Source organism: Pyrus communis, chromosome 2, assembly GCF_041283825.1.
Source record: "Pyrus communis isolate YQ-2024b chromosome 2, ASM4128382v1, whole genome shotgun sequence".
NCBI classification, from domain to species: Eukaryota; Viridiplantae; Streptophyta; class Magnoliopsida; order Rosales; family Rosaceae; genus Pyrus; species Pyrus communis.
Window position 1 is genome coordinate 18,870,511 of NC_142566.1, and position 18,232 is coordinate 18,888,742.

At 37.2% G+C, this 18,232-nt stretch overlaps 1 protein-coding gene across 6 annotated transcripts; it reads left to right on the top strand.

The window, feature by feature from the left end:
* The first annotated feature begins 445 nt into the window (after positions 1 to 445).
* On the top strand, positions 446 to 7,982 carry MAP1D (methionine aminopeptidase 1D). Of its 6 annotated transcripts, none has more exons than XR_015956469.1 (11): positions 650 to 878; positions 1,570 to 3,824; positions 4,039 to 4,108; positions 4,502 to 4,727; positions 5,243 to 5,404; positions 5,496 to 5,537; positions 5,921 to 5,992; positions 6,617 to 6,696; positions 6,901 to 6,998; positions 7,387 to 7,434; positions 7,555 to 7,982. XR_015956469.1 is itself a non-coding variant. In XM_068488980.2 (10 exons), the coding sequence occupies exons 1-10, from the start codon at positions 761 to 763 to the stop codon at positions 7,698 to 7,700; spliced, it is 1,062 nt and encodes a 353-aa protein (XP_068345081.2). In that variant the 5' UTR covers positions 446 to 760; the 3' UTR covers positions 7,701 to 7,982. The 6 variants fall into 6 exon arrangements, 2 of the variants coding, with proteins under 2 accessions (XP_068345081.2, XP_068345082.2); XR_015956470.1 differs by having other exon boundaries at positions 5,247 to 5,404; XR_015956473.1 differs by having other exon boundaries at positions 2,401 to 3,824.
* Positions 7,983 to 18,232: the final 10,250 nt, after the last annotated feature.

Here is an 18,232-nt window from a genome sequence, read left to right on the forward strand (position 1 = left end):
TGCTTGTTCAAGATGCTTTATGCGCCTTTGCTGGAAATGATTTTATTAATAGGATGTCAAAATTTTTAGTCAAGATCCAAATTTTACACTTTATCCTTTTTTTGGGAAACGTTGTGAGAATTATTGTTCATATAAAAGTGCTTGTAGACACTCTAAACACAATCCTCCACCCATTATGCATGTATCTATTAGAGGTGACAAGTTCACGACAACCTAACCTAAACCCAAAACGTATAATATTATTAGGCATTGTTTGGCAAGTAGATTAGATTGGAATAGATAATTCTCCAATTTTAACGAAATTGAAGTTAGAAGGGTGTGATTTACAGGGGATTAGAAGAGTATTAGACAAGAAGAAAACTCATCACTTCTAAATTCTACTATTTTGGAGATGATTGGAATAAATAAGTTTTCTTCATAAGTAATCCATTTTTTACCCTCTAGTGGGTCATAATTTTTCATTTCTCCCATCAACATGCTCGGATATTAAAAAGTTATTCATTTCAATCTAATCTCATGCACCCAACGAGCCCATACTTACTTGGAGAAACTTTAGGTCAAAAGTTTCAATTGGGATTTAATCTCAATACGCAAAGCCCAATAACTTATCATTTAGAAAGTTCAACCCAATACCTCGTTTGCTTGGCCCGTTCCAGATCAAAAGAAGAGGAGGAGAGAAGTAGCGGATAAAACGGAGAGAGAGAAAGCACCAAAAGCCAGAAGCAGAAGCACAACCAGAAGCCGCGAACGCTGTAAAAAAATGGTGACAGGCGCGAGCGCAATGCGTGCTGTTCAACCCACAATCCTCTCCTCGTTTGTGGGCAACAGATTGCTTCAGTCGGCGCACCCTCTCCACCAACTCTTCGGCTTCCATCCAGGTCCTTACTCCTTCCCTTTTCTTCTTTTCTTGCTTTTGAATTTTTAAGCTAAAAGTTCAAACATTTCCGATTCAGCTTCTGTTTCAATCGAGTCTGTTCTTTTGGGTTTGTTGGATAAGATTGTTTGAGTCATATAGTGATTGTATTTGTATAAAAAAAAGTGAACGTTTAGCTTGCAAAATCGAGGTACTGTGGTTTTCAGTGAGCTTAGGTTATTGGGTTTTTTTTGGGACTGCTTTTATGGCTATATGAACTGTTGTAATCCGTATCTGATTACTGTAATGCAGTTTTGTATCTGATGATGTGAGTTGAAATAAAAAAGAGAATCAAAATTGGGGTCTTTGGTATCAAATGATTCAACCTTGATACCTAATCTTTCTTTGTCTTCTCTTTTTTGGTAGGGAGGTGTTAAAGCATAAAGCATGTGAATTTTGTGATGGTCTTTGTTTTTTGTGTTTGTAGTTCTCTGCAGTCTTAGAGCATGTGAATTTTGTGATTGTCATTGTTATTTTTCGTGTTTGTAATTCTCACACATAAGAGGTGTGTGTCGATGCACTTATCACGCAAAATTTTGTGGCTTGGCCACAGCCTCTTGTTCAAGCACGCACTAAATATGCACTAAGCTTTAGTGTGCTAAATTCCCATTTAGCCAAGTTGGAATTCCCACAAAGTTCTATTTTCTCTGTCCCAGTTGGCTCTGACCTTTACTGCACTAAACTACCACCGGAGATCAGTGTATGGCGTTCTAAGCGAGCAATGTCAATCTTGTCCACTATCAATAGCAAATCCCCCTCTCCTTCTCAACTCAATCTTTACCTTCAACTTTGCAGCAATTCAAAGTCTTTAAATAAAGGAAAACAAGCCCATCAAATGATAATCGAATATGGGTTAAATAAAAACCCCTTCCTAGTCACCAAATTAGTTCAAATGTATGCGGATTGTGATGATTTGGTGTCTGCATGGAAGTTGTTTGACAAATTGTTAAACCCAAATGTCTTTGCTTGGACTGCGATCCTTGGATTCTATTCGAGAAATGGAATGTATGAAGAATGTGTGAGAGCGTATGGCGAAATGATTTTGAAAGGTGTTTTGCCGGACGGGTACGTGTTTCCGAAGGTCTTAAAGGCATGTTCACAGCTCTCAAGCGTAAAAGTGGGTTTTCTGGTTCACAAAGATGTGATCATACGTGGGTTTGAGCTTAATGTGCAAGTTTGCAATTCATTGATTGATATGTATTCCAAATGCAAAGATGTTAGGAGTGCTAAACAGGTTTTTGATGAGATGGTGGAAAGAGATTTATTGTCATGGAATTTTATGATCTCTGGATATGTGTGCAACGGGATGCTTGGGTTGGCGGTAGAACTATTTGATTGTATGCATTTGGATGTTTGTGAACCTGATGTTGTTACTTTGAATACGGTAATGGATGCTTATTGCCGACTAGGGCACTGTGACAAGGCTAAGAGAATCTTTGATCAGATTAAGGAACCTAATATCATTTCATGGACCACCTTGATTTCAGGATTTTCAAGGATTGGGAATCATGAATCATCTTTGAAGATTTTCAGGGATATGATGGATGGCAGCAGGGTTTACCCCGATTTGGACTCACTTTCTGCTGTCCTCGTGTCTTGTCGGCATCTGGGGTCTTTGCTTAATGGGAAAGAAATCCACGGTTATGGGATAAAAATAGGATCTGGCATTGCATTTTACAGCTCAGCTGGCCCTGCATTGTTGATATTATATGCCAACTGTAGTAGAATTCAGGATGCTATAAATGTATTTAGATTGATGAACCCAGCTGATGTTGTTTCTTGGAATGCCATGATTCTTGGTTTTATTGATTTAGGACTGGAGGATTTGGCACTTGAATGTTTTAGAAAAATGCAAAGAGCACAGGTCAAAGTTGACCAAACGACAATAACTACTGTCTTGCCGACATGCAATTTGAAATTTGGAAAACAAATTCATGCCTTTGTTAGGAAAAATAGTTTTGATTTGGTTGCTCCGGTATGGAATGCATTGATCCATATGTATGCCATATGTGGATGCATTGAATCTGCATACTCTGTATTTTCTAACATGGTCAATAGGGATCTAGTAACATGGAACTCAATGATTGGAGGCTTTGGAATGCATGGGGATGGCAGAGCTGCTCTTGAGCTTCTGCAAGAGATGAATCATTCAGGAATTTGCCCAAATTCTGTAACTTTTACTTCTGTTTTGTCGGCTTGTTGTCACTCAGGTCTTGTGGATGAGGGTCTTCAAGTCTTCTACAGTATGACGAAGAAGTATAGCGTCATCCCCAGCATGGAACATTATGCATGTGTTGTTGACATGCTAGCACGTGATGGTCAACTTGAAGATGCAGTTAATTTTATTCATAGGATGCCTTTGGAGCCTGATAAGTGTATTTGGGGAGCTCTGCTAGCTGCCTGCCGAGCCCATCAAAATGTTAATGTTGCAAAGCTTGCTGCCGAACAGGTAGTCCTGTTGGAACCGGAAAATTCTGGCCACTATGTCACCCTGTCTAATATATATACAAGAGCTGGAAGATGGGAAGATGCTGTGCGGGTGAGAAAGCAAATGGAAGCGCAAGGATCACTTAAAACATCAGGAAATAGTTGGTTTGAATGTGGTAACTAGAGAAATGAAAAATCTAATGAATTGACATATTGGTGCTTTGGGTTTAAAAGTTGGGCTTGATCCAATTTCGGAAGCCCATGTCACCTAATCTTCATTTTGTACAACTTATTAATTAGTCAGGGTTTTGCAAATTTAATTTGTGTGCTAGCAAGCATTTTGATGAATGAAGCAAGGCCCATCCCAGAGAAAAAGAGAAAATGAGCCTAAAATGCACAATGTAAGGGGACACGTGTGTGAGTGAGGCTGTGAGCGTAAGAGAGTGCACAAGGTCAGAAGCCACTGTGTAAGAGTGAGAGAATGGTAAGAGTAGCTTGTGTTTCAATTGTTATGTGCAAGTGTTTTATTTAATCTTATTTTGGTTATTTTCTCATGTTTATTAAATCAGCTTAGATGTCAATGATGCATACATATCATTGCAAGTTATTTATATTCGCATGAAATGTTATGTGAAACACAGATGTTGTAATTTGTAGTGATGATCACTGTTTTTTTTGTTTCTATTTCTCACACGCAGGAAGCAAGCATGTGTCAATGCAGTTACCCAGAAAATTTTCTGGCTTGACAAACCTCTTGTTCAATGGAAGGTATGGCATGAAACATTCTGTGCTCTCACATTTATTATATAGACACAAGCACACACAAAGTAGACATACGTTTCTTCATGCACTTTTATTGTTAAGCTTCTTACAAATACAAAATGAATGATGCCAATTGGCTCCCATGTTGTACAAGTGTTGCCTTTAGAAGTTCAAATGAGTACATCTAATATTGTAGTATCATGCATTAGCTTTTAGCTTGCTTGATCTAGTTTCTGACCTCCTTATGGCACTATTTTTGAGTTTTTATTTGATGAATGAGGTTTCTGGATTGGAATTATGAACCCTAAGATTTTCAATTTCATAGTTTATTTTAACAGAACATACATATGCAGGCACATTTTTGTAACTCTAAAGTGACAGCTATTTTGTTGAAATCAGAAATGTAGATACAGTGGTAAACAAGCGCAAACGTCTAAGACCTGGAAAAATTTCACCTCAGCGCCCTGTTCCAGATCATATACCAAGGCCTCCTTATGTCAAATCTAAAAAATCGCCTGGAATTGCGAGTGGGCCTGAAGTGCATGATGAGAAAGGGATAGAATGCATGAGAGCCTCTGGAAGGCTAGCAGCACAGGTTCTTGAATATGCTGGAACTTTGGTCAAGGTGAATTCTGCTTCTGGCTTGTTAATCATCTATACTTGCACTTGCTCAATAAAATAATTTGAGGTTGTTGTTTTTACCTTTTGGCTTTTACCAGAAAATCCAAGGTTGTGCCAAAAAGTAGGCTGCATTCTAGTAGTGCAGATTCAGCATGCTTATTTCCCAAAACCCCAGCTCCCCTCTAAAAGAAAAGAAGGAAAATGTTTTTCTTCAATTTGCTGCTCTCTTAAGATTGTAGATTTGGATTTGGTAAAAACTAGGTGTTGCATGTTTAATCTCTATAATATTTTCTGAACTGGTCTTTTCGTTTTTCTTTTGATCATTGCAATTAACTTCTACAGTTATTAAGCTACTTGGGTACTTGCATGATGCATTTAAGATTGTTCAATATCTATTTGTTAATTTTCATTCTTAACTGACAAGTGATTGGGGATGGATTTGTGACTTTGATTGCATGATGTTGGAGAGGTGGGTGTCTTGCTCTGTATGAAATCTTTAGTTGTTGCTTCTGTTGGCAGCCAGGCACAAAGACAGATGAAATTGACCAAGCTGTTCACCAAATGATAATTGATAACGGGGCCTACCCTTCACCACTTGGCTATGGTGGGTTTCCAAAGAGCGTATGCACATCAGTGAATGAATGTATTTGCCATGGAATACCAGATTCCCGAGCACTTGAGGTCCTTTAATATAAGTTCTTTGCTACAAAATTGTATGCTTCTAAATAATCAATATTTTCAGATCAAACTGACATCTTTTGGTTTTTGGCAGGATGGTGATATAGTTAATATTGATGTTACGGTCTATTTAAATGTGAGTGATATATTTTAAGCATGCATAATTTGAATAAACTGACATGAGATAGACATAATTGGAGTTGAGGTTTTGACGTTGTTATCTATATTAAATGGCTGGCACAGCTCAACTTGTTTTAGTTTGTTTTATATTATATAAATTATGCTTATATTGGTAGATTATCTGAATGCCTCGTGCAACCAGTCTCTTGCTCCTTTATAGGCTGGGTTCCAAACTTCTGATACTTTCTCGCTGGAATTGTTTGCATGATTGTCATTCTTTTATCAGGATAATTACATCTTTTTACCTGTTTGACAATGCATAGATCGAATGCATCTTCAATGACTTTCCAAGTTCACACTTTAGTATCTTTATCCATTTGATGGGTTTGTATTTTACAGGGGTATCATGGTGATACATCAACAACTTTCTTTTGTGGAGATGTTGATAATGAGGCAAGAAAGTTAGTTCAGGTGGAAATATCTTTCTTTTAAATTTTGTGGAATCCCATTGTTTTTCTACGTATTTGTTACGCTGAGCAATAATTTGATAAAAAATCTTCACTAATCAAGATTTTTATTTTCTTTTTAGAGTTTCAGGGTTTGTTCTTGGTAGGTAGATGAGCAGAAAGTTCCCATTAGTTTCACAAGAATTCACTTCACTTAATTATTTGCAAATTAGTAGCCCATGTATGTAACTTCGCTTACCTTCTGTGGCTAATATCTTCCAAATGCCATCTCTTAGAATCTGGTGCTCGTCTAGAAGTGTCGTTCACTGATGGTCATAGATAACAAACTTACAAAAGATGTTTCAGCTGCCCTTGTTTTTGTGCTTTTGGACTTCCTTTGTTTGTTCTTATACGTATAGTTTCAACTTATTCATTGGTACTTATTGGTGGCATGAAAGTTTATGAATCATGGAAATTCTATCTCCCACTTCTAAAGCTATAGATCTGTAGTGGGACATCTTGTATAAGAACCTCTTCAGGCAAATTGTCAATTGTATGACTTTGGGTGAAGAATAAATTTTTAAACTTCTGGAGATATTCTTGTATTATAGCTATGCTTACAAGATTTAATTTTGAAGTATTGCTTTAGGTAACTAAAGAATGTCTCGACAAGGCAATCTCAATATGCGCGCCAGGAGTGGAGTATAAGAAAATTGGCAAAACAATCCAGTAAGGCATTTTCTTCCCCACCCCCTTCCCCGTATGCTGTAGTTCTCTGTTTCTTATATTTAGGATTCAGCAGTAGCATTGGTGCAGTAAAATTTAAATGTTTCTTCTTGTCTGGAGGCTCTGTCACATGCATGCATACATGAGTAACATATGGATTGATAATTAACTTTTTTTTAATAATCGCCATTTTTCTCCCTCAATTAGAGACCATGCAGATAAAAACCGCTATGGTGTTGTTCGACAGTTCGTTGGTCATGGAGTTGGACGCGTCTTTCATGCCGATCCAGTTATTCTACACTTCAGTAATCATTCTGAACTTTCTGCTGCTATTTAAGCAAATCATGCAAATTATTTATTGAAAACTTACGGTCGAGGAATATTATTTAGACTAATTATATTGGCAACTGAAATTTTATTACTGTGCCCTTAGACCTGGAAGTACTTAGCTGTACTGTCATAGAATCATCTACAATATACATATCTACTAGGCTATGAAATGACCCCCTGTATTTACCTGGAAGTGAAGTTCGTAAATTGAGTAACATAAAGTATTAATCTCTCCTTCGTAAATTCAGCAATTTGTTGTCACTAGTAATATGCATGGATGTGCACTGCACACACAGGGTGCATCTAGAATATCTGCTAACAGCTGAACATTCCGGTTGAAGTGATGCTTGCTAATCCTTGCAGGGAACAATGATAATGGACGCATGTTATTAAACCAAACCTTCACAATAGGTAATGCATATTCATTATTCGAACTTAGATTTTTTTTTTTGTTGTATACGACCATATTTCTTATTACAGACCTCTATTTCTAAAAAGTTCTTGCTTATTTATCATGTACTTGGCGTGCAGAACCGATGCTGACAATGGGTAGCTATAATGCTGTAATGTGGGACGATAACTGGACGGTAGTCACAGAAGATGGAAGCTTGTCAGCGCAGTTCGAACATACCATTTTAATAACCGAGGATGGGGCTGAGATACTAACTCAGTGTTAGCGGTGGTGCAAGACCTTATACGAGAGAACGTATAGATAATTCTGGGGATTATACTCGATTGGATCTGCATCTTCCAAGTAAAAATTTCTATATTGGAAGTGCAAATATTATTTCGCTTTTACCGTTATATTAGGTGATTCCTACTTCTACACATACCAAATATATTAACATTGTTTCTCATAAGTGTAGTGTGTTATACAAGAAGCTGCTTTACATGGTCTTTACACATTTGATTGTTTCTTTCATATAGTGACATGTAATTATCAACATCAATTGTCGAAATAGTTGTGCTCAGCGTGTTATACTTTCGTTAGGGATAATTCTTCAATGTCGAGACTCATGAAAGCGGTATTTCACCGATTTGTGCCTACAAAGGCCCTGCTATCCATGCTATTTTAGTGGTGAGATGGTATTTCTTTTCCAAAAGATTAAGATGTCTCTGTAACTTTATGGCATGTCCAACGGACGCTTCAATGTCTGTTCAAGCTTTCTGTGCTGTGTGTGACGTTGGACCGAAATTAGTTCAACTGCTGCAACAAACATTTTCCATCCCAAAAGGACCTGAAATTCACATTGAATAGTGTGTTTTCAATTGTATGTCTATCCAGGCATTCCTTCAAAGTTCTTACTGGCATAACGTGTGCCTAAGTAGTTTTGTATGTAAAGATTGTTTGACCAACGCAATCACAGTGTCGAACCAATGATCTCAACAGCTTAATTAAAAGAGATGTGGCTAGAAAACTGGTATATTCAATTTATACCTTGATGCCTGTAATGTTGGTTTAACTCTGCTTTAATTTTTAGGCCTTGTTTGGTGGGCGGATCAGATCAGACTTCAAGCCGGCCACCAAATGAGAGAGTAGTTACTAATTATTATATTATTATATGAATCACAAGACAATTTTAGTGTATGACAAGAAGTCAGTGAAGTGGAGAGGTAGGACCCTTATTGTTCCAAAAGGAGAACCTAGGTTGGTTCATATTAGGCACCCAAAATCAATCTTTCCATCTCTCTGTCTTACTATTGGGCTGTTCCTAACGCGTGAGTAACTGGATCTGCTCAAAGTAGGCAAAAGGAAATGGAAAATGAGTTGGTCTTTGATTTGCTGATTTGGGCAATTAGAGTGAGTTTGTTGCACCGGATTGTCTCGAACTGGACTAATTGCAAGGACTAAGCAGGACTGACTTAGACTAGACTAAGCTAGACTAGCTTAGTAAAGCGTTTGGTGCAGTGTCGGACTAAACTACAAACTAAAATATTTTTAAGACCCACAATATTTTGTTATTATTTTTAATTCACTTTCAAATTATAAAAATAACAAAATAACTATTATATTATAAAAATATCTTCTGCCATTACATTTTTTTTAGTCGTGCTTCTACCATTGCTTTCTGGAAGATAACTGATACCCTTTTGGAAACCCCCTTCCTCTCTTTCTCACAACTTTGTAGAGACACACCTCCCCCTCTTCACTTTCTCTCACATCTTCACTTCCTCTTTCTCCCTCTTAGTACATAAAGTATTGGTGCTCATCCCAGTCGCCGTTCAAAAGTTTATCCTCTCACAGCCAAGCAAAATGAACAAATCATACAATCAACAGAGCCCATGGCGCGATTTGGATTTTGGAGGTGCTGGAATGACTGATGTGCGGCTGATGGAGCGACTGGGTTTTAGAGGCACAACGATTTTGTAATTTTTTTTTTTTTTTTTTTTTTTCTGTTTTTTGTTTCAAATTCTGGGGTTGGATGTTTTGGGTTTTTTTATGTGTGAGGTACTGAGGAAGAAGTAAATGAGAGCGGCGAAGCAGGGATAGATGACGCGCGGAGCAACTAAGAAGAGAAAGTGGCAGAGGAAGCCGTGATTTACGAGGACTCGACGGTGGTCCTGGGATGGTCCGGCGAGGTTGTCGAGCAGGGTGAGCAGCCGAGTGGGACAATGCGAGAGAAAAGAAGGGTCTTAGCAATCCGGTGGTATTTGGGGGTCTCGCTAAGACTATCTAGCGAGCCCCGTAGTCGAGGTGAGTGAGGTTTAATCCCATTAAAGCTAGTCCCTTCCTCTAACATGGACTACACTAACACCTAGTTCAGTCTAGTCCAATCCCACTTAGTGAGGGCAAAGAAACGTCCCCTTAAAATATTAACATGGATAATTTGCTTGTATAGTCTTGGGATCTTTACTTGGATACCAACAATTAATTAATGTTTATGGATATCACACACCCTTAAGCCTTGATCATAAAGCTTTAAATTTTTATCCGGTTCTTATTGTTTATCCTAACATTGAATTTAAGTATAACACAATTTGACTCTTTACATGTAAGAAATTACTACTCAAATCATAGTTCAACATATATATACAAAAATAATTCATGAGAAGCATGCACAAAAAGAAAAGTGTATATGTGCATGTGACAATGTGATTTGTTGAAATAATGAGAAATGACGAGTCGAACAAAAGACATTGGATTTACGAATAAATTTCAATTCAATTCACTTTATTTGATGCGTCAGATTGTCCAAGCCTATTATAGACCATATACGCATATACTTTTAAGGACATGTTATGTAGTACCCAACGCTTGAGGACATACATTTTGATTGTTTGGTACGTCCCAGCCTCTTGACCTAAGAACCCATTATTTTCATGTAATACACACACACACACACATGAAAAATATAATGCACCGGTGTGTGGGTTAAAAGTTTGGAACTTTACCTATTTATATACATATATACATGCATATATAAGTATAAGAGGTTCATTCCATACACATTGTCCCATTGCTGGGTTTAAAATTGATCAAATAATGATGAGGCAGACACATTCTCTGCGCGATGAAATAAACCCACCAAGCTACGGTGATAGAATTACCGTTCACAGACTGATTCAACACAATCTGTTTGTTGGGAAGGAGACTTTTCACCATCTTCCTCTTCTTCTCCTCCTCCTCATTCATCTTTTTTTTTTTTTTTTTTTTTTTTTTTTTTTTCTGGCTTCCTAATTTCATGCCAAGATGCAAGTGTGTAGCGAATTTAAGTAGGTGAAAGATTTTAATTGATTCAACTTGAGCTTAATTACATAATGGGGTCTGGCTAGCGGCGATAATAGTATGTCCTACAATTATATCTTTATATTCAAAGATCTAGTGTAGGAAGTGCAGGTCTGGTCCAGAGATTTTTGAGGTCCGGGACGACGTCAAAAAATGTGCCCTCATTTCATATAAAAAAAAAAAATTTGTTTTCACACGTAAAACATCGATAAAATTATATTTAGAAAAACACTTCAAACTCAATAATTTAGAAATACGAAATAATTAATTTATTTTGTATCAAAAGAATGAAACTAAAAAACTTCGGGCTTTCAAGTAAATAGAATATGAGTTTTGTTTTCCATCTAAACTTTTAAAGTGTTTTTGTATAAATCGTGAGTTGTTTTTTCTTATTTACTAACCTCGTCAATATAAGACTAAAAAAATATTAATGTTTTTGAGTCTTTAAGGATATGTATAAGTAATGAATGAACACTAAATTAAACCTTTTGATGACACGTAATATTATTTGCAAATTTGGTCTAAAAATTTAGTCTACGCATTATTTTTTGATGAAGATTAGACTTGAATTGGAACATATATTTAAAAATAGCAACCCACATAGCTACTAGCTAGTAAATAAATTAACAAGCAAACAAAAATTTGTAAAAATTGAAAAAAAATAAACATGCACATAACATTTCGAACTTAGGACCTCTCATTAATTTTAAACAACAAAAATCATTGCTTCTAATTAAACTTCTTGATCATTTAGCCAAATTTTATAAATTTATACTGTTATGAAAAGATTGTAAAAATTGGAATGTAAATAAGCACACATGGTTTTTTGAACCTAAGACCTCTTCATTCATTTTAAACAACAAAACCATCGGTTCTAGTTAAATTTCTTTGTCACTAAACCAAATTTTATAAATTTATACTCTTATAAAAACATATATAAATATATCACCCTAATTATTTTGATGCCCCCAATTTTTTTGGGCTCCAGACGGTCGCCCTGCCCGCACTGGACCTGGGCTGGGCCTGAGGAAGTGGTGTGACATCAACGATATGTGTGCAATAGAATGTAAAATAAATAAAACACAATATTTATGAAGTTCGACAAATATGCTTACGGTCTTAGGGGCAACAATAGTTATCTCTCTCTTATCTGAAATAATAGAAATACAGAAATAACTCTCATTTTTAGTGTATAATCTTACTAAAGTAGCTCACTATTAATGGGGGTGTGTTTACAGAACTGAGCTCTCCACACTTATTTATATAGAAAAGGTGTGAAGCATCCACACTCATGCATGCTTTAGTGTCTTCCACATGTGCTTTGTGTCTTATGGTGTCTCCAACATGAGCTTTGGTGTCATTCATATGAGATCTTTCATAGATGGATCATTATGTGCAGCAATACACATTTACAACAGGAAGAAAGTTTGTATTGGGTCAGTTTTTGGGTAGCATCAAATAATGTAGAAAGAATTTTAGAGTAAATTGTAGCAATGATCCCTTAACTTTAACACAATTGGAGTAATGGTCCCTCAACTAAAAATTCATTACCATTGGCCCCTCAACTCATCAAAACGTGCAACTATGGTCCCTAAACTAAAAATTCATTTCGTTGGTCCCTCAACTTTAATTCAACTGGAGAAGTGGTCCCTCAACTTTAACTCAATTGGAGCAATGGTCCCTCAAACTTTAACCCAATGGTAGTAATGGTCCTTCCAACTTAACTCATTTTGACAAAATTTTGATGAAGTTGATGAAAAATACCATAGCTACATGTTTTGATGAGTTGATGGACCCTAATTGTAGCAATGGTTCTTCTAAGATAACTTATTTTGACAAAATTCTGACGAAGTTAACGAAGATGACTATAGCTACACATTTTGATGAGTTGAGGGACTAATGGTAATGGATTTTTAATTTTTTTTTTTTTGGAATTTTAATAATTAATCTTGCTGTTAAATTGTGATTTGTAGTTAAATATAATGACTAAGGAGCCAAACATTGTTCATATTAATCGGAGAACATTCAGCATAACATCTTCACACGTCTATGTTGAAGATGTAGAAAATTTAGATTCTAGTTCTTTCCACTCAAAACAAAATGTGAGAAGCTCCCAGATTGCACAGAAGGCTATGCTTGTTTCTTGAGTCTTACTCCAATCAAATGCCTTGCGTACAAATTAGTAGGTGTATTAAATCACCAATAGTCTGGACATGAATAGTTCCCGTCCTCAAAACAATGCCAATTTGAATCCCAAACTATAATTTTTCTGTTAGTAATCAGAAATAAACTTAATCGTAGCATGAAAATCTACACATGTTCTTAAGCTCTTAAAAATTTTGATCGATGTTCTTGGCAGAGTAAAAATAATGCCAAACGCAACGCCTGTGGTAGGAGAGTCTTTTTGCTCCTCTTCAACATCATGCGCACAAAATTCCTGTCGGAAACATACCCTTGTTCCTTCATCCTCTTCAAGAGCTCGAGCAAATAGTGAACTATTTCATCATATCTCGGGTGAGACATATCTCCCACTAAGAAAATATGCACCGCTCTCTTGACCAATCACAACATGACATGTCAACATTAGAACAAAGCTCCTAGAATCCAACATCGACCGCAGATGGAAGTCGGAGACTCTCCTCAACTATAAAAGGAGACCATTCTCTCGTCATTAATCCCTAATGTCATTATTGTATTTAAACTCGTCATTAATCCCTAATGTCATTATGCTTGAATCTATGTATTTTGTAAACCCTTCACTATTAATGAGAACTCCTCTACCCCTGGACGTAGCCAAACTTAGGGTGAACCACGTACATACATCTTGTGTTTGCTTCCCTATCTCTATCTCTTTACATTTTATCATCACTAGGTAACCAGAGCAATTAAGTGAAGGTCACAAACTCGACACCTTACGTTGTTCCATAGTTTATCTAATTTTGTGCATCAACATACACTAATTAAGGAGTGAAAGATTTTAGCTGAAACACAGAATAAGCCAACTATAATTGGTATTGCAAATCCAAACACCGGGTTCACAAAGATCCCGTCTTTTAGGAATATGGGTTTCAATAGTGGTGATGCAGGTTCGTCGTCAATCATGTGAAGCATATGAGTCGAGGTCAAAGAAAAGTAGATGAGTCGAGGTCATAGTGAAGCAAATGAGTCGAGGTCATAGCGAAGCAGTTCAGTCAAGGTCAAAGCGAAGCATATGAGTCGAGGTCAAAGTGAAGTAAACGAAACCCAGGTCAAAGCAAAGCTCATATTTTCATCGCCAGTGTCCCAGCGTCTCAGCCGACATTCTCGCCCTCCATATTCCTCCCTCACCCACCACTGGGTTCACAAAGATCCCATCTTTTGGGGATATGAGTTTCAACCGTGGTGATGCAGGTCCGTCATCAATCATGCAAAACAGATGAGTCGAGGTCGAAGCGAAGCAAATGAGTTAAGGTCGAAGTGAAGCAAACAAATCCCAGGTCAAATCAAAGCACGGTATTAGCTAATCCCGTGCTTTTCGGGGGCTCCCGCTAAGACCTTATATCAAAGGTTTTAGTTGGGACGAGTCCTCTTTAGTCTCACTAAACTTAGTCTTGCGGTACAACAAACACATGACTACTTTAATAAGTTGTCTATTTCAGTCTAGTCCAAGTTAGAGAGGGTAAACAAACACACCCTCGGAGAACTAAGTCTTTCTAATCACTTTGATAGATTCTAGTTGATCGCTAATTCTGATGTCTTGGTTCTTTTTGACCGCCTTGTGCTGGTTTAAAAAGTAAAGCTACTATTGTTGTGAAATCCCGTTCCTAGATTTCACTGTTATAATCTACGTATTTGTATTATTGAGATTTTATATTATTATTTTTGGGAATTTATATTAATTTATTTGAATTTAGATTTTAATTAAACTAGTTACGAAGAGTAAAGTTTGGAAATTGATTATTTAAAATCCATAAACAGGGCGACACTAAATATTTTTAGATAGAGTCCAATCTCACGAACAAATGAGGTGAAAACTATCACATCCCGGCCCGGGACGGATCACTTCCCGGGCCCGCTCCACCACCGTAGCATGATATTGTCCGCTTTGGGCTTACTATTCCCTCACGGTTTTGTTTTTAGGAACTCACGAGCAACTTCCCAGTGGGTCACCCATCATGGGATTGCTTTAGCCCCCTTCTCGCTTAACTTCGGAGTTCCTACGGAACCCGAAGCCAATGAGCTCCCAAAAGGCCTCGTGTTAGGTAATGATGAGAATATACATATAAGGATCACTTCCCTGGGTGATGTGGGATGTCACAATCCACCCCCTTAGGGCAAAGGCCTCGTGTTAGGTAATGATGAGAATATACATATAAGGATCACTCCCCTGGGTGAAGTGGGATGTCACAATCCACCCCCCTTAGGGGCCCGACGTCCTCGTCGACACACCACGGCCAGGGTTAGGCTCTGATACCAAATTGTCACATCCCAGTCTGGGGCGGATCACTTCCCAGGCCCGCTCCACCACCGTAGCACGATATTGTCCGCTTTGGGCTTACCATTCCCTTACGGTTTTGTTTTTGGGAACTCACGAGCAACTTCCCAGTGGGTCACCCATCATGGGATTGCTCTAGCCCCCTTCTCGCTTAACTTCGGAGTTCCTACGGAACCCGAAGCCAGTGAGCTCCCAAAAGGCCTCGTGCTAGGTAAGGATGTGAATATACATATAAGGATCACTCCCCTGGGTGATGTGGAATGTCACAAAAACCGCCTGCGAAATGAGATTTTAACGAAGGAGAAATTAATAAACAAGTTTACGAGTATTTTTGTAAATTTAGTTTAGTCCAAGATATTTTGGATGTTTGGCCACGCCCTTTCTTTTTCCTGCTGCGTTTTCTCTCCGAAGAGGGGGAGAGAACTCTTTCTTCCCTCTCTATCTCATTTTTGGTGGGGGGTTGCATAAGGAAAGAAGTCGTCACTTCCCACCACCTCTCCCAAATTCATCTCGTTGTCGATCACCATCACATCTTGCTTTCCTCCATCTTCCAACCCCATCTATCGACTCTACACCCCAGCTTAAATCCAATTGTATAAGTGGAGACACAGGACAACTAGCTAGAACTAAAGGAGGGAGAGAGGATGATAAAGAAGGCAAGGATGAGCAAAGGAAGAAGAGGGTCGAAGAACGTGGGTCTGAATCATGAAATAAACATGGTTTTGTATGTTGTTATCCAATGGGTGGAAAGCCTTGGTAATTAATCTCTGATTCTCTTGATTCCTTGTATGGTCATTTATTTGGATGCTACTATGGGAAGTTAGTCTTATATGCAATTGCTGTATGTGCCAATACCTAAACCCTAGTTGATATAATACTTGAAAGTGATATTTTGTATGACATCAATTATTGGGTGGAGTCAACTACCTGTCATATATTAGCCCTATTTTCCAAGACTAGTATTATGCATATGCTTGTTTTTATTGGAGGTGGATTGTTTGCCTTCTCATTTCCATACTCTTCCCATCCTCTCCTGTTTGTGTGGTCACGGTTAAGCCACGTCAACATTTTATATTCCTATTACCTTTTGTTTTATTATTTCTATAAAAAAATATATATATAAAATGTTGACGTGGCTTAACCGTGACCACACAAACAGGAGGACACGGGAGGGCACGGGAAGTGGGAGGGCAGAGAATCTGGCTCCTTATTTGATACCCATTTACAGTTCCTTTTGGATCAAAGTGATAATTTGTTCATGACATACACTTGATTCAACGGTTACAATTATTATAACTTTTAATGTGACCCCTTATTTGTAGCCGTTGGATCAAATTTTAATGGGCTGGATCAATTGATCCCGAGGCTCAGGATCGTTAGATCCGGAGAGGATTTGGATCCGTCAAATGTAGGTACCACCATTTGCGTAACAGTTTCATGCAGTCTTCGAGTTCCAAGTATCTTTCTAACTTCTTGAGATATTTCCCATCATATTTTGGTCCACTTAGGGCTTTCATTCTCATAATTGGTCCCCTATATTGTCAGCAACGAAAAAGTATAAGTGCGCATATCTGTTATATTAGAAAATGTTCTCTTGTCAGACAATATATCAATCGAAATAAATGCTTTTAAGGAAATGAGATAGACTTGTAGTTTGGATTCAAGGAAAGTCAATATGGTTGCAGGGAAAACTATTACAGGGTGGTTCAGTGGTTGGGAATGAATTCATGTCCGTATTCTATACAGTATATTTTAGATTTAATTCCTGACGTTGATGAATTGCATGATGACGACTAGGGATTGTTTGGTACGTCCCAGCTGCCTCTTGACCTAAGAACCCATTCTTTTCATGTAACATAAAATGTATATACATGTTCTGTAGTACCCAACGCTTGAGGAAAAATACATTATGATTGTTTGGTACGTCCCGGCTGCCTCTTGACCTAAGAACCGATTCTTTTCATGTAATATAATACACACACACACACACACACATATATATATTTATGTATATAATATGAAAAATATAATGCATGCATGGGTGTTTGGGTCAAAAGTTTGGAACTTTACCTATTTATATACATACATGCATTTATAAATATAAGAGGTTCATTTCATACATATCGTCCTCCATAATCCATTGCTGGGTTTAAAATTGATCAAATAATTATGAGGCAGGCACATTCCCTGCGTGATGGAATAAACCCATCAACCATTGATGGTGGAGGACTTAGAGGCATCTCCCTGCAACTATATTTATCTTTGAAAAAAAAAAAAATCATTTGGTTGCTTCACCACGACAATCCATTTAATCATTAATCCAACAATAAAATATTTACATATCAGCATATATTTTATAATTAAGAAATATTTAATAATTCCCAAATAGATTCATGCGTCTAAAATGCTAAATTGGCAACCATTTTTAATATGTACTAATTTTTTTTATTTAATTTGCTATTTTTTTTTCTTTTCGTGAGCGTATTATAAAAAATTTATTTGTAATCACAACTTATTTATAATGTACCCATATATATATATATATATATATATATATATATAATTTACCATTTCATTATATATATTTTCCAGATCAGTAGGGACAAGAATTGTCTGTCCTCCCACTTTCGGTATCCTCTTATTTTGTGTAGTCACGGTTAAATCACGTCAACATTTTTTTTTTTTTTTTTAAAGATAATAAAATAAAAATAAATAGTATTATAAAATATTAACGTGGCTTAACCGTGATTACATAAACAAAAGGTACGAAAAACACTGGAAATAGAAGGTCAGACAATCCTTATCCGATCCGTATCCGCAGACGGTCAAATGTGGGCAGGTCAAATCCGATCAGATGAGATATTTTCCACACCCCAAGACGTCCACGTACAAGTTAGTAAAAAACCTAAATCACCACAGGGTGACAGTAACATTACTCGCACCTCTCTGCCCTCTAATTAACATACACGTGGCAAAACCTATAAAGAAAGACCTCGTGTCCTCCCTTC

Excerpts from the sequence above, each read along its gene's own strand:
- MAP1D (XM_068488980.2), top strand. The coding sequence starts at position 761 with ATGGTGACAGGCGCGAGCGCAATGCGTGCTGTTCAACCCACAATCCTC. Across the intron at positions 4,728-5,242 it reads ATGCTGGAACTTTGGTCAAG|CCAGGCACAAAGACAGATGA; the intron begins GTGAATTCTGCT and ends TTCTGTTGGCAG. Across the intron at positions 5,405-5,495 it reads CAGATTCCCGAGCACTTGAG|GATGGTGATATAGTTAATAT; the intron begins GTCCTTTAATAT and ends GGTTTTTGGCAG.